The sequence below is a fragment of the Cydia amplana genome, chromosome 16, assembly GCF_948474715.1.
Source record: "Cydia amplana chromosome 16, ilCydAmpl1.1, whole genome shotgun sequence".
Classification (NCBI taxonomy): domain Eukaryota; kingdom Metazoa; phylum Arthropoda; class Insecta; order Lepidoptera; family Tortricidae; genus Cydia; species Cydia amplana.
Window position 1 is genome coordinate 13,838,070 of NC_086084.1, and position 17,202 is coordinate 13,855,271.

Here is a 17,202-nt window from a genome sequence, read left to right on the forward strand (position 1 = left end):
CCAAGGCTCCAACAGGCTCAGATCTCAGGGCGCTCGTGGCCAGAACCAATACCTTCCGCCTAGGGGTTACACACCCGATTTCACCGAAATCGAAAAAAACCGGAAAAACCGGATTTTCAGCCAGTTGCCAAAACTGGGTGTCGACTTTGATAAAACCGCCTTTTTCGAGGTTTTCGATTTTACAGTTTTATAAACATAGTTTAATTATATTGATGAGCAACAATTACTTCAGAGCACCTTCAGAGTTTGTTATTATATTTAGAACAACACAATACATTATACGAAGTTCGTATGTATACGTATTATATAAAAAACTGTTTACTATTTTCACTATATATCCCTTAATTTCCTGTAATACGTAGTTTAAATAACATTTTAGTAGGAACGCTCGTTGATCTCTAGTTAAAAATGTTGATTGTAGTAATTATAACAAATTAAATTTACTATGTACCGTTTTCTTCTTCTTTGTTCCTTCAGGTTCCTTTGACTTTGTTAGAAATGGCTAAGAAAGTGCTGTTCCTATATGTCCAGTCCATGATCGCCTTCCCCATCAGATTTCTTATATCCTCAGCTGATGTTGTGGCCTCAACCAAATGAAATCCCTTGTAACTTACCTCGTTTAGCGAGTTGGGTATTATCAGCGGTGTGTGTTTCCTGAAGGAGGACTATGTCAACCCCGTTGTCACGTCCATTTTGCTTAGGCACTCCGTTTCAGAATTGCTGACCATGAGGTTAAAAACTTTCATGGAATTTTATGGTCTTGGTAAAGATAGAGTACCTAAATAGAAATGTCGTGGAAGACTGAATAATAAAGCATTGATCCTAAAAATACTTGCTTATTATACAAATTATATGTACCTACCAATAAAAATCTATCTATCTATCTATAAATCGAAATCACCGAAAAACCCGGAAACCTGGTTTTGCTGTTGCACAAAAACCAAAAAACCGGTTTTCTAGAAATACGCACGGTTTTGTGACCCCTACTTCCGCCTAAGACCTCTCATGATGATATCCCTCAGCAAGCTTTCGACCCGGAGTCCGGCTACATCTACTAAATTCTGTGTGACTTTAGTAATCGTCTAGCGTCTGAGTCAGAATTCCTGTCTGGAATTAATTTACTGTACCTATTAGTCAAACATTGTGTTGTAAAATATCTCTACAGTTCATATGGGGCTACTTTTCGTCCGTATGTCGAAACTTTAAAGTGCCATACGTACTATAAAACGTTGTTCGATACACGTGCGAATAGGTAATTCGCAACTCGTGTCGATTTAAAACACTCCCTTCGGTCGTGTTTTAATTTATCGCCAGAATCGCCACTCGTTTCGAATTTCCTCTTTTTCGCACTTGTATCGAAAATAACTATAGTGATTTTATTTCGAGCTATTACCACATCTATAAAGTTAATGGAATCAGCACTAATCCTGGAGCTCGAGTCAAAAATAACTTGTTACGGTTTTGATGTTACTTTGATACGACCTTAATAGTATTTTATGCAACCGTTGTTTAAGAGAGGTCAGAAAAGGCGAGTGGCGTGAGTAACAATTTGAGGCGAAGCCGAAAATTGTTAATAAAGACGCTACGAGTATTTTTTGACCTCTCTTAAACAACGTTGCATACAATACTTTTTCTACGACCAAGCACTTACTTTGAAATAAAATTGTAAATTTAACAAATATTTTTAATTCAAGAAGTAGCAAAAATGGAGGGTACGGGCGGGAAAAGAATGAATGAATGAATGAAATTTAAAAAAAAAACATGTCTATGGTTCACTTATTTGTCAGAGATGACATTTACAATAAGGTTGGCAACACTGTATTTCATTCAATATTTTTTAAGTGGTCATTACTCGAAGTATCGTAAAATCGCCAAAAAGATACTGCGTGTATGCACAAATTCTTTTTTGGGGAATAGACTAAAGACTTGTCTTGACAACTATAAGGTAGGGTTTTAAAGGTGTATGCACGACCCTTTAAATGACAAATAAAAGTACGGGAGTAGAAAAAGATATCTTACGCTATTGCACGCTAAATGAAGTGAAAGTAATGCGGGAGATGTGGACTCATTACCAAGATCAAAGATGATTGTCAAGGTCGTATCAAATTCGTTAAATATATATTATGAAATTAATTGTTTCTTTTTTGTAAAAGAACCTCTTCTTTCAAAGAAGGTTACAGAATTTAGTCCATATCAATCTTGTTACGAAAACGAAACGATTTACACCTCATTCGAAAATTGGCTCAGGCTCAGTAGTATTGCCGATGCTACAGTCACCATTTAGGGTTCTAGCTAAATTGGACATTGCATAGCGTATGTATGGAACAACCGATTCAGCTAGGACCCTAAATGGCGTAACAATCCCGTGTGGTGACTGTACAACATATGACACAAACGTACATACATACACCTCACCTCACCTACATGTTGAAGTCATAATTCACGCAGTCGGGTAAAACGAGGACGAATTTTGAAAATGCGTGGAACACCACTCAACAGTATAAAGATGTGGTACTGTTCGGATTCAGACTACGACAGCAATCCTGCTGCAGTATTGCAGCGTGACATTACTGCCGAGCGCATTGCTGTCGCAAATGTGAAATGAAAACCGATGTTGGTGCCCAGATTTTTCACATTTGCAGCAGCAATGCAGTCTGCAGTAATGTCGCGTTACAAATTTACAATACTGCAGTAGTAATGGTGGGGGAATCTAAATCTTAACCTTAGAGGTGACATTCGGATGGCAACTACGGCTACATTATTGTTGTTGCGACCATTGCAACATTACTGCAGCATCTTGGAGAGGGAAGCACGGACCACGGTTGAAGTGGTGAAACCAAAAAATAAGATAATAATCTAATAAGACAATGTTCTATAATTATAGGCAATGCCAATAGGTACAAACTACAAATCATTAAGTAAGTTATTAATTTATTTGGTAATAAAATCAGATTTATTTTATTGGTCCAATAATACATTGTGGTCACGATTTCATTATTAATACGTTTTAGGTTTCCTATTAAGTTTTAATTTAATTTTTAACGTGCTTTTAAGATGGACAAAGAATTATTTATGTTAAACCCCCTGGCACATTTGTGGGTTTTAAAAGTTTTCATTTAGATTACAAATTCTGAATTTTATTCTAAGATTGGAGACGATACATTTTAATTTTTATAGGTATTAAGTGCTAGTTATGTATAGTCGACGTCAAATATATTGTTTAGGCCGCGTAGCAAACGTGCCAATCGCTAACGCTCCGTAGCGATCGAAACGCAACTGTCACTGTCGCACTAATGTGGAAGAGTGATAGAGAGACACAAAGCGTTTCGTTATCGATAGCGATTGTCAGCTTGGCTAGGCCGGCAGGTACATATTTCGGCCTTTTACAATAGAGGGATTGTACGAGAAAGTAATCTTTGAAATCTAAGTACTACATGGCTGATGGCTGTATTAAGTTACATATTCAACCATAACATTTAGTGGGTCTATCACGAATTAATATGTGTTAAAACTCGGATATTGTACCTAAGTAAGTATATGTAGTGTAGCAACTCTAGCATAACTTCCAAACCAATCAAACTGCCTAAACTGCTGCCATTGACTGCATTTTTTATACTACATAATAATGCTTTTATTGTCTTTTGTACGTTTGAACGTCGTAATTTTCAGAACCAGCTAGATAAAAAAAGGTATCTGTGCAAAATGCCAGTAATTTTAATGAGTGTATAGGTACAAAATAACTTTGACAAGATCAAAAACAAATCACCAAGATACTTTACAATACTTTTATTATTTTTGAATATTTTTACAATGAGCATTATTAGAACACAATGTTTGACTAATACAGTGAATTAATTACAAGAATCCTCACTTAGACAATGACTAAAGTCACACAGAATTTAGTAGATGTAGCCGGATTCCGGGTCGAATGGTTGCTGAGGGATGGTGTCGTGCGAGGTCTTAGGCGCGAGGTATTGGCGAAGGTTCTGTTGGCCACGAGCACCCTGGGATCCAAAGCCGGAGCTTTGAGATCCGAAGCCGTGTGGGCCTTGTGATCCAAAGCCTTGGGAGCCTGAGCCTTGAGATCCAAAGCTGTTAGAGCCTTGGGAGCCGAAGCTGGAGCCTTGAGCGCCGAAGCCACTGGAGCCTTGAGATCCATGGGCACCAAATCCGTGGGAACCTTGGGATCCATGAGATCCATGGGCACCAAATCCTTGGGAACCTTGGGATCCATGAGATCCATGAGAGCCAAAGCCTTGAGAGCCTTGAGACCCGAAGCTGCTGGAGCCCTGGGCGCCAAACTTGTTGTTCTGGCCGAACTGCGGCTGGGAACCGAACTGGTTGCTGGAGGCTCCGAAAGCATCTGAAAAAAAAATAGAATAATACTACGGACAACAAATAAATATAATAGAAAGCTAGCTAGGGCATGATAAGGATATATATTGAACTGTGAAGTAATTTATGTATGTCAATAAATATAGCACAATGCAAATGATCAATAAGGGGCTCATAACCTAGCCTGTACTGTAGGTAGTCTTTACTGGCTACGAAGCGGGAGATTCCGGGGTACCTATGCGCATTTATTTAATTAATTATGATTTTATTAAATTGAGGTATTGTTCTGTTTCTCTACGTGCATCAGATTGCTGATCCAATCCAATAGAGAACACAATGAAGAGTGTCAATGTTACGTGTTAAAACTCACCTTGGCCGTGAGCACCGTGGCTGCCAGAAGGACCGTGGTCAGGAGGCAGGTACTGGTTGGAGCGGGCAGCATCAAACGAGGAGAAACCACGGGCACCAGCAGCGCCAGCCCTCAAGCCTTGAGGAGCAGATCCGAATCCAGCAGAATCCCCAGCGTCAAGACTGTTTGATCCCTGAGAAGCAAAGTCGTTAGATCCATGGCCGCCAAAACTGCCCTGACCAAATCCCTGCTGACCAAACTGCCCAGACTGAACTGGAGGAAGATACTCTTTAAGTCCTCGCTGCTGCTCGAGATGCTCCAATCGAGCAGCGGAGCTGACGGCGATGAGGGCGGCAAGGATGAACTGGAAGCAGACAAACACTCATACATTCATACATACATTACGCTAAAATTACCAGGTGGGGTGGTCACCTGCTGACTGTTACCGACGGGTGGGATTGACTCCTGGATCTAAAAAAGAAACCAAGGTCTAGTGGTAAGTTTTACATGTCTTACCTATCTTTTACCTACTGAATACCAGCGTTCCGTAGATATTTTGTAATTTGATCACTATTTGATACGAACGCCGGCTATCAGCAGCTGGTCAAAAGCAAGACCTCAAAGTATTAATTTGGCTTTAAAAAAAATTTGTGTCATGACACTGTAAGGAATTATTTAAGATACCTATTTGCCAAAATATATATAATCAAGTAGTAGCAAGAGGCAACACTTTCAATAAATCTTTTTAGAAGAAAATTAGAACTGCAATGTACCAAATGGAGCACCAAAAAATAAATAGACTACTAACATTATAAAAGCTTTATCAATGCCACAAATATTGCAAAAATAAACCAAATAGCGAAACTCAAACTCAAAAATTCAATCTACTTAGTCAAAAATCAAAATTTACCAGCTTCATTTTTGGATGGGAGTGAACGACCAGTGGAAGGCACGACTTGAACTGTGATGCTCCAATCTCACTGACCCATTATATACCACATCTGATCTTAATCCCGCACGTGACGTCACGCTTTATACATGATAAACGACCATATTCGAATTATGATATGCATGCCGAGTAATTACTTGCTATGGTTTTTTTTCTAAATACGTGATGGATCGACCTTGTCAATCTCAGATTAGGAGCAACGAACAATTTCAAGGATATGGATAATTAATTACAAATCAATTTCGTGGAAAGTTGACGGGTCTAGAACTATTGTCTAGGAATCGGGTCTAGAACTATTGTCTAGGTTGTTGTAGGATCTGAATGAGTGCTTGATTGCTTGTATGTCGGGGCCAGATCTAGAATTTATTATTTCAAGATGTGGCAATCACTTCATGAAATGATCGGTTGGCTACATTATGAAACCTAACCGAACGATATTCAATTCATTTTTCATGATTAGACCAGTTCTACTTACAAAAAAGCGCTGGTGGCTTAGCGGTAAGAGCGTGCGACTTGCAATCTGGAGGTCGCGGTGTCGAACCCCGGCTCGTACCAATGAGTTTTTCGGAACTTATGTACGAAATATCATTTGATATTTACCAGTCGCTTTTCGGTGAAGGAAAACATCGTGAGGAAACCGGACTAATCCCAATACGGGCCTAGTTTACCCTCTAGGTTGGAAGGTCAGATGGCAGTCGCTTTCGTAAAAACTAGAGCCCACGCCAATTACTGGGATTAGTTGCCAAGCGGACACCAGGCTCCTATGAGCCGTGGCAAAATGCCGGGACAACGCGAGGAAGATGATGAGACCAATTCTACTTACAGTAAATTTCATATTGAAACCACAATTACAAGCAGTTTAATTAACGTTGTTATTAAGCGTCAATTTAATTTTTGACACAAGTTGTATCGCTGACTGTACTTTTCTTTCAACAAGCATCAACTACATAAGTTTAATATAGTGTGCAGGATTTGACCAGAACATACGTACATACGTACGTGAGAAATGAATGCCTGAGATTCTGTGAGGTGATGGATGCGAGGCCTACATCCGTTAAGGTGTAATTGTAGATGTGATAAGGGACTATAGTGATTTGTAATTATGTTATTTGTAATTGTTTGTTTGTACCTGATTGTTATTCGTAATAGTTATATGTACCTGCTTGGTATATGTTATTGTTAAGTTTCATGGCGCATTGGATCTGTCTGTAAGGTCATGTAAACATTTTCCAAATAAATAAATAAATAAATAAATACGTACATAGGTACATACCATGTACAGTCGACGTCAAAGATATATTTACAATTGAAAGTTACAAAAAAATCTTTACATTAAAATAAGTTGCCATGTAATGTGACAAGTACTTGTTTACGTGATATATTACAGTTTTATATTTTCACATAATGTGCCCAAAATATGTTTACACTATTTAATCCATGTAGTTTGCCCCTTTTTCTGACGTATGTTCATTTACATGACAAGTTACAGAATAATATTTACACCCAATGTTCAAACGTGATACACGTCAAGAGCAACATTTCTGTTTTTACGTTTCATGATGCATAAAAACTTTTACGCATTCTGCTACAAAAACATATTTACACAATTCACCTGTTTATTTACTAATTTCTTTATAATTCACCTATTTCATTCTGGCCTACTTTTTATTTATGAAACCTCCTTGCTATAATTTTCTTTACCTTCTTACTTATTTTTATTAATTCATATTAAGAATATTCATATTAGCTTTTGCGTTTGACATGGCGCCGAAAAGGGTTAACTTATAATTCTTCAGTATCTATGCATTTACAAAATAACCGGCCAAGGGCGAGTCGGATTCGTCCATTAAGGGTTCTGTACAATTGGCAAAAAATCACGTTTGTTGTATGGGAGCTCCACTTAAATATTTGTTTTATTCTGATTTTAGTATTTGTTATTAAACTTAACGGCACAGAAATACATCGTCTGAAAGTTTTAACTATTTGTGAGATAGATGCAGTCTGGTGACATACAGACAGACGAACGGACAGTAGAGGTTTAGTAATTGGGTCGGTTTTAACCTTTGGGTACGAAACCCTGAAAATCAAAAATACTGAAAATGGTTTAAATGTAAACATCGGAATTACATACTCGACATAGCATTGACGTCATCTAAACGAACGAGACAAACAGACCATTTGACAGTATGGTACTCTTTTCGACGATTGTCATTATTTGAAATTAGAATGCAGCTTTCAAATGTTTGTAAAGATATTTATTTAGCAGGAGGTATAAAACTGTTTATGTATGGTTGATTGTAAATATTACATTAGATCTTTACATGCAATTTAATTTGGTACATTAAGAGTAAATATTATTCTGTAACTTGTCATGTAAACGAACATACGTCATAAAAAGGGGCAAACTACACGGATTAAATAGTGTAAACATATTTTGGGCACATTGTGTGAAAATATAAAACTGTAATATATCACGTAAACAAGTACTTGTCACATTACATGGCAACTTATTTTAATGTAAAGATTTTTTTGTAACTTTCAATTGTAAATATATCTATGACGTCGACTGTACATACAAATATTGTAACTTACTTAAATAAAAGCTTGTAAAACGAAATAGAAGTTAGCACAGCGTAGTAACAACTTAGAGATAGAGATAAAATATTGGCAGGTATAATATAAAAAGTAAACCATCTTTATCCAACACGATATTGACTAAACTAGCTATAACTAGTTATCATGATGACCTTTATAAGAAGTGCAAGTAGTTTTTACACTACTTAAACTCATTTGTACAGTAAAAAAATTAAAGAAGGAGACTGTTAGAAATAGAATTACGAGCAAAAGCTACTTGAAACTCCGGACTCGAAAAAAGTGTAGTCGTGACCTTACTTATAATATTAGAAATACATCTTGAAATTACAAATGACTTAATATCCGATCATACATAGTTTTTATAGAAATTTGACATTAATTATGACATTGCCCCCCCCCCCCCACTTCTTGCTATGGCTATTGCTTGTGTACTGTGTAGGGTTAGAACTGGCGTAGTTTTTATCTTTTTTCTTTTTTTTAATAGCCCGTTTCAGTGTCCCACGCTGGGCAAAGGCCCCTCCCCTTGATCTCCACAGCTCCCGTTACTTGAAAATATTTGTAATGTAGAACTAGCCTTATGAACTAATTTTGCATGTATAACTGGCCTTAAAATTTATAGTTTATGATGGTTCATTATTTTGTAAGTGGGTAGATTTGCACAGAGTAATTTTTCCTCAGTCACCCGTAGACCACGAACGCTGTAAAGGGTTCGAAATGTCGGGATGTAGAATAAATTCAATATACGCGATATAATCCGTTTAAATAATTTTATTTCATGAGTAACTAATGCGGTAACCGAAGGCAATATTATTGCCACACTGTCATTGCAAATGCCATGCAGTTTGCTTGGTCACACTTTACCGCCTTATTCGACAACACTCCGGCGCGGCAATGTAGTCTCAATTGGAATTAAAACATCACTACCATACTACCAGTGTATAGTATAAAATAAGTTTTTGGCAAAAATTTCATTTTTGGTACAAGCTTTTATCGCTGACTGTACTTTTCTTACGACAGGCAACTAATACTCATCGAGACAATTCTAAAAACCCCTAACACAATTAGGTTGCGTTGTTTCATCACAGAGTTCCTATGGCCACCTCCTGTCTCCATCATCAGATCAGCTCGATGGTACCATAATATTGCATTGTCACCCGACTCCCGACTTACTCGTACATGTGTATACAAAATTTCAGCTCAATCGGAAACCGGGACGTGGATCAAAAACTTGCAAGATTCCATTACATAGTTACATACAGGTCGACCCAATAAAAGCTTGTTAACAAAGTCGCTTCCCGCTGTCTGTCTGTCTGTCTATATGTATGCTTAGATCTTTAAAACTACGCAACGGATTTTGATGCGTTTTTTTTTAATAGATAGAGTGATTCAAGAGGAAGGTTTATGTATAATTTGTTAACCCGTGCGAAGCCGGGACGGGTCGCTAGTAACCTATAATCCCAGAACCCAATACACCCATGTCAAGGTTTACGATTTATTGCAAACTATTATAGTCTAGTCTAGACCAATTTGTTGGAGTCAAACAAATCGGCAGCTAATTAATTACAATTTTAGTCTAATAGTACCTACATTAATGATGTTTTTCATTATTACTTATTCATTTAACTTAGTAGAGTCTGTGCGGCAAGAGAAGAGTCGTTGATTTGTATTGGGTCCCATACATTTTACACAGACATTATTTCTTTCCGAATAGTCTGTGCATCCTTTCTTCTAGTATTAGCATCCTTCTTTGTTGACATCTTGTTCCCGCGCCGGGTAAAAAATATATAAACAAAAATCCAAATTGAATAAAAAACTAAAACAGCTACCCATAAAACTCAATCCTGACCTAAAATATAAAATTAGGCAGTCCACCGATAGATTTCACACATAAGACCACAAAATTGGTTCTGTATTTATGTAAATCTGATTGCAAAAATATCTTCCGCCCTCGTGTTTTATATTTCTGTTTTTAGGGTTTACCTTTTGGTACAAAAGAAACCCTCCTGTCCGTCCGTCTGTCACAACTCACATCGCTAAATATCTCGAGAACTACTGAAGCTATCGTTTGAAATTTGGAATAGTTGTGAACAAGGTTAACCCAAACGCATTTAAAGTGTTTTTTTATTCCTATCTTCTCTCCCACTTCTGGGCAAAGGCCTCCCCTTTCTTCCGCCACTCATCACGGTTTGGTGCATGTTCCCGCCAGTCGCTGCAAAAAGCGTCGAGATCATCCCGCCATCTTGTTTTTGGTCTGGCTCTGCCCCGACTAATCTGCGATGTCCATTCGCTAGCAGGAGGATACAAGATAGGCTACCTAATATTAAAAATTGTAAATGCCCAATACGAGGGAGGGAGTCTAGTTACTAGGTCAAGGAGTATCATTTGAAAAAGTATAAATTATATATTCCAAATCAATTTTGTTATTTGTTTTTTATTTTTACTGGAAGCAGTGACAACAAAAGATTTATATTTATGAAGGAAAATGTAAAAAAACATCATTTTTTTATTAAGAGACTAGAAGGAACTGTCACATTTAGGGATCTTCATATGACGCAATAGGTAGAGTAGAATCAGCAGAACCATCAGATAAATAAATAAGCGCATGAGGAATAGGAATAACCTAAATCGTAATCACAAACATATGAACCAACATACAAAATTTCGTGAAAACGCCCAATTTTTTTTTTGTAGTGAAAACTTCTTTAGCGGCGCTGGGCACTTTTTGAGGTGGGGAAAAAATGATAAACTCGAGACAGCGTAAGGCGATCACGTGACCGTAAGGTTTAGATGGCCACTCATTTAGATGGCATTTAAATCAATAAAGAAAAACTCAATGACATAATTCAATAAAGCTACGTTTTGATGAAATCGCTAATAAAAGTGAACTCTAGTACTGGTGAATAAAACTCAAACTATCATGACCAAATATATTTAGATGCGAGGTCTCCAAGGTAACTTTACAATTTCTATTCGAATTTTAAACAATTAACGCTACAAATTTGAATTTCGAATTTTAAACAAGCTCACTGACCAGCAATTTCGGAACTAAAGTTTTTCAATAGAAAGGAGGATGGGTCAATTATACATAGTGCTGCAGACATTTTGGACTAGTCATTGAGTTTTCACTTCTGTCAGCACTCCCGGATTGCAACCCGTTTTTTTTACTTAATTTTATTATACTATAAACAGATGACGTGGGCGTATAACTAAATTGGTGATGTCACGCGTAGTAGTACCCTATTAAATCCTATTTAACAAAAGCATACCCCTGACGTAATTTTCGGTTTCCGGGTCACTATGGTGTCGATCGATAGAAATCAATTAACGATTTTTTAATCGAATTGGTTAACGACCTGTTCACGATGCTAGACGGATGTGTCGTGTATATATATGTATATATTTGAGTAGTTAAGTGAGTCTCGATTGAGTTGTTGGTGGGTGTGGATTGGAGGCTCGCTCTGACTCTTAATGACAAAAAAAAAGGTCAAGTACGAGTTGGATTCGCGCACGAAGGGTTACGCAAAAAACGGCAAAACAATCACGTTAGTTGTAAAATCTGTGGAAATTTTAACTGTCTAGCTATCACGGTTCATGAGTTACAGCCTGGTGACAGACAGACGGACGGAAAGACGTACAGCGGAGTCTTAGTAATAGGGTCCCGTTTTTACCCTTTGGCTACGGAACCCTTAAAACAAGACAAGAGTTAAAAATGTTCTCGGAATTTGTATAGGCGTAGTTAGGTGTATTTTAATTTAATATACTTATTTATTGCAGTAAATACGGAATATACATATACGGGGTAAACCACTTTTTTTGACTGTAAATGATCCACATTATCATGTGGTAGTATTTGATTAAAAGATACCTAATTAGTTTATTTTTTCTTGTATTTGTTTCTTGAATGTGGTACAATAAAGATGTAAAAAACAATACTAAACACACTACTAAAGTAATCATGGATTGACTTTTGACATACGCTGTATGGAAAGCGACAAGACGTCACAGTGATTAGGGTGACCAAATTGTATGCAAAAATGTCTTTTCTACTTATCATCTGAAAAATAATCATCATGATTGGTGATAAACAATAACGTCTTTGACGACCGGCCTGGCCTCGTGGGTAATAGTAGTAGTAGTAACCTGCCTGTGAAGCCGATGGCCCTGGGTTCAAATCCTGGCAAGGGCATTTATTCGTGTGGAGAGCACGTATATTTGTTCCAGACTCATGGGTGTTTTCTATGTACTTATAAATATTGATATATTATAATATATCGTTGTCTAACTACCCACAACACAAGCTTTATTGAGCTTACCGTGAGACTGAGTCAATTTGTGTAAAAATGTCATATAATATTTATTATTATTATTTATCTTTGAATTCTGTATGATGTCTTGTTCTCTTGCTAAAAGACCCCGAAATTAGGTACCATGAAATTACCCTGTATAATATAAGTGGGAGCGTGACATGCGTGTGCGCTCCAATACGGAATTCTGACGCAAGGCTGAAACGGTTCTCCTACAGCTATTACTTAACAAATATTCATTAAACACCTACAAGCCTAAAATAAGGAATAAGGAAAAAAAGGAATAAAATAAGGAATTCTCTGCCAGTGTTGCTCGAAGAATTGAAGTAAGGTCAACCGAGGTAAATGCGTCTTTTAAAGATTTCTTCTAAACGGAACATTTCAGAACTATTGTAAACCTCTCTGTTTAAAGTGTGGTCACTGAACTTTTAATGCAGACGGCTATAATAGTTCTAAAATGTTCCGTAGAAGAAATCTTTTAAAGACGCATTTACCTCGGTTGACCTTAAGTAAGTATTTATTTGCAAAGAATAAGTAGGTACAATAGTGTCTTAGGTGGTAGTGGTTAGGTAAAACATTTATTTACGCCGAAAGCAAACTAGAAACATAATTCGTACCCTTGGTAAAATAACGTCGCATCTGTAATGAAAGTCCTATGCGCGATGCTGCGTTGTTTTACCAACGGCTGGTGCGAATTACTTATCGGCCCAATTCAAACTTTAATATACATTTCGTTCGTTACGTCATACGTTCAAAAGTGACGTTTTTTTTTGAAGAAACGTCACTTTTGACAGTGACATATCTAATACATATCGTTTCTAGACCTAATATTTGACGTATCTTAAGTTCGAATCGGGCCGTAGAACTTTAATGCGAAATTCTAAAACCATGTGCCCGTTCTGCAAGGGCACGTACTTGTAAATCTCTCATCATCGATGGTATCTTTCTGTGGTCCAAGTGCAAAAGGCCGTAAGTATATTCATCTTAACATTTATATTAAACTACGTTATTTTTGCACGAACTTCGTTCATAATTAGCTATCTGTGTCGAATCTTTATGGCATATGTTACCTTCAACCGTTCTCTAGGTACTTACGTACTAATCTGGGTCTAACATTGGCAGAAAACGGGGATTTGTCCCCGCCGGGAACAGAAGGGAAAAATAGGGGGTTCATATAAATTATTCATTTTGGACAATTGGACAAATGGGAATACACCACAAAAAACAATGCCCCTCCTATATCAAACTAGGGGGCCTGTAGGATATTTCTGGTTAACTTACATAGCATTGACATATATGTATAATTACTTTGTAAAGACGGGCCGTGACTACTCCCTTTGCTCTTCATAGCTTCTAAAAGCTTACTAACGGACTGATGACTACGGAACTATACACTGCGCATGGCCCGACATGCTCTTGGCCGATATCACAGCCGCTATTTAGAGCGATCCTTTTCAAACGAGAAACTAAAATTAAGCGAGTCGACGCCATCTTCTGCCAATGACTTGTACTATTAAAGCTTGAATGGATCTTAAATCCTGAACAGAACACGCAAAAATGAGAGGTAACAATGAGCTTTGATTGTTGAGTAACGATTAAAGCAATAGATGGCGCTGGTTACGTTACCAACCTCGTAAATCAAATTAAATAAATAAATAAAATAAATTCGAGTTTTGAACTTTTATACAAATAAAATAAAATTCCAAATTCAAAAGCACAATAGTTGCCCTTGATCTTACGGGTTGTGAATTTATTTATTCCAAAAGTAGTACCTATTCTAAAATACGCATTAAGTATGCCAAAAAAAATTGACTAAGCCAAAAACGCCTTACCAGTAAATGATTTTGGAAAAGAATTGATACCCACTCTTCAAACTTCTGGATGAAGTGCACTTAATGGCGCTATCGCAGCTGGAACACTTTCAGCTCATGAGCTGAAAGTGCCCGATCCGTCATGACGGATCTTCTTCAGAACATATTCCACCACGTCATCTGCCATGGCGGAAACATGCAGGCGCTTATAGCGCGGTATTCGGCGTAGCAAATCTCAGGCCAGAAACAAAGGAAGCAACATCTATACTCAGACACAGTACACAGTGTACACACCCACCTTTTCAGTAGAAAAAGGCGCGAGATTCTAATTTTCTATGGAAGATCAACCCTTCGCCTTTGCGCCTTCACTTTTAGGGTTCCGTACCTCAAAAGGAAAAAACGGAACCCTTATAGAATTACTCGTCTGTCACAGGCAACATCCTATTTTCTCGGAAACTACTGGACTGAAATTTGGTAGGTACACTTATGTAAATTTGAGACCCAAAGACGGACATGTAACATAAACAAATGAATTTTCACCTCAGCAGCTCGAACAAGGGTACTTTGCTTCTTAAAAACAGTGAGCAAAATGAAAATAGCCAAAAAATTAACATCCCCCCTTTATCTCCGAAGCTACTGGGTCTACAAGTTTGAAAAAAATACACAAAATAGTTGTTTACCTATAGATGACAAGAAAACCTATTAGAAATGTGCAGTCAAGCATGAGTCGGACTTAAAGAACGGAACCCTTGGAACGCGAGTCCGACCCGCACTTAGCCGTTTTTTAGGGTTCCGTAGCCAAATGGCAAAAAACGGAACCCTTATAGATTCGTCATGTCTGTCTGTCTGTCCGTCTGTCTGTCCGTCCGTATATCACAGCCACTTTTCTCCGAAACTATAAGAACTATACTGTTGAAACTTGGTAAGTAGATGTATTCTGTAAACCGCATTAAGATTTTCACACAATAATAGAAAAAAAACAATAAATTTTTGGGGTTCCCCATACTTCGAACTGAAACTCAAAAATTTTTTTTCATCAAACCCATACGTGTGGGGTATCTATAGATAGGTCTTCAAAAATGATATTGAGGTTTCTAATATCATTTTTTTCTAAACTGAATAGTTTGCGCGAGAGACACTTCCAAAGTGGTAAAATGTGTGTCCCCCCCCCCCCCTGTAACTTCTAAAATAAGAAAATGATAAAACTAAAAAAAATATATGATGTACATTACCATGTAAACTTCCACCTAAAATTGGTTTGAACGAGATCTAGTAAGTAGTTTTTTTTTTATACGTCATAAATCGCCTAAATACGGAACCCTTCATGGGCGAGTCCGACTCGCACTTGGCCGCTTTTTTTAATTGCTGACTCTTCTACTGATAAAGTATGCCAGAGTACTTAAAGCTCCGCTGCACTATACTGTAAACCGTAATATAGAAATACAATCGTAATGTACAAATTATGCGTTTAAAATGTAATCTACTAGTTTTTCTATACTTTTTACTGGTTTAATAGGCCTATTCACAGCTTGATCACATTCCTGACATACAATTTATCAGTCAGGGACTCATCACAACCTATAATTAAAATAAACGTTAGCCGACGCAAAAAAAAACGAGGCGATGAGTAATAAGTGCATTGGCTATGTACGGCATAATGCGATTCAGTAATGGTATAATGGCTGATTCATGCATATATTCAGTGATGCGACTTTTTTCCTAGGGGCATACATGTTCGAAAATTAAGAATACTAAGTATTGGGTCAAAAACTTTTTACTGTCTGGTACACAGACTATTTTTATATCTATAGTTGGTCAAACCAAATTCGTCAGTAACTAAGAACATTGGGTACAAGAGGGTCATTTCCTGATTGTCTAGTTGTGTCATGACTTATGCCTCAATTTCTAATTAGGAATATTTTTTATATTACGTCGGTGGCAAACAAGCATACAGCCCTCCTGATGGTAAGCATTTTCCGTAGCCTATGGACGCCGGCAACTCCAGAGGTACCGTGTTACATATGCGCGTTGCCGACCCTTAAAACATTCCGCACCCTCGTTGAGCTCAGGTAACCTTACTCACCGGCAGGAATACACTATGAGTAGGGTAGACCCTAGATTCCGTTCTAGGTATTTTAGAATACCTGGACCATTTTATTTAAAGCTGTCCCCTACACCTTTTTTTCAAATATGGGATTTCTTATGTTATTTCTACTCAGAATCACGAGCTCTTTTGATCCTAATAGGAGAAAAAAAGTGTCCCAAAATGTCCATACCTACATTTTTCGATCTTTTCATTCCGTGACCGCCATACAAAGTATATGAAAAATGGTAACGGAATGGGGAAAAAACCTTGGGACGCCTTTTTTTTCTCCTATTAGGATAGAAAGAGCTCGTGATTCTGAGTAGAAATAACATAGAAATTCACAAATTTAAAAAAAGGGGAAATGTTTAAATATAATGGCCCACCTAAATCTAGTCCGATTTGCGTCACTGGCTGACCTCGCTAATGCGCAGGTATCATCTTGCCTTTATTAGGCGATACTCTTGAGGCGCATCTGCTGGTGCCGCGGTTCCATTTTAGTATTGGATTCATTTAAACTAGTTTTTTTTTCACCGCTTACGTGCATGCGTAAATTAGTTTTAGATTTAAAACTTATTTAGTCACCCGTTGACCACGAACGCTTTGTTTGAAACGTCGGGATGTATTTTAAATAGACGATTCGATTCTTTTCTATAGTTCCTTGAGTGGTAGCATAGAGAAAAAAATACATAGAGTGCTCACTCCATACATCAGTTTTAGTAGGTACCAAAAAGACTATTAGCATCTAGCATCGAGTAGCGGAACTATCAGTACTG

The 17,202-nt window shown here is 37.5% G+C and overlaps 2 protein-coding genes across 2 annotated transcripts in view; one reads left to right on the forward strand and one right to left on the reverse strand.

The window, feature by feature from the left end:
* Window positions 1–17,202, forward strand: part of LOC134655105 (probable protein BRICK1-B) — a 321,261-nt gene that overhangs the window by 96,078 nt on the left and 207,981 nt on the right. The window lies entirely within an intron of this gene.
* LOC134655249 (filaggrin-2-like) lies at window positions 3,789–5,679 on the reverse strand. The gene is made up of 4 exons (XM_063510696.1): window positions 5,595–5,679; window positions 4,706–5,048; window positions 4,103–4,363; window positions 3,789–4,063 (listed from the first exon to the last, which is right to left on the reverse strand). The coding sequence occupies exons 1-4, from the start codon at window positions 5,601–5,603 to the stop codon at window positions 3,900–3,902; spliced, it is 777 nt and encodes a 258-aa protein (XP_063366766.1). The 5' UTR covers window positions 5,604–5,679; the 3' UTR covers window positions 3,789–3,899.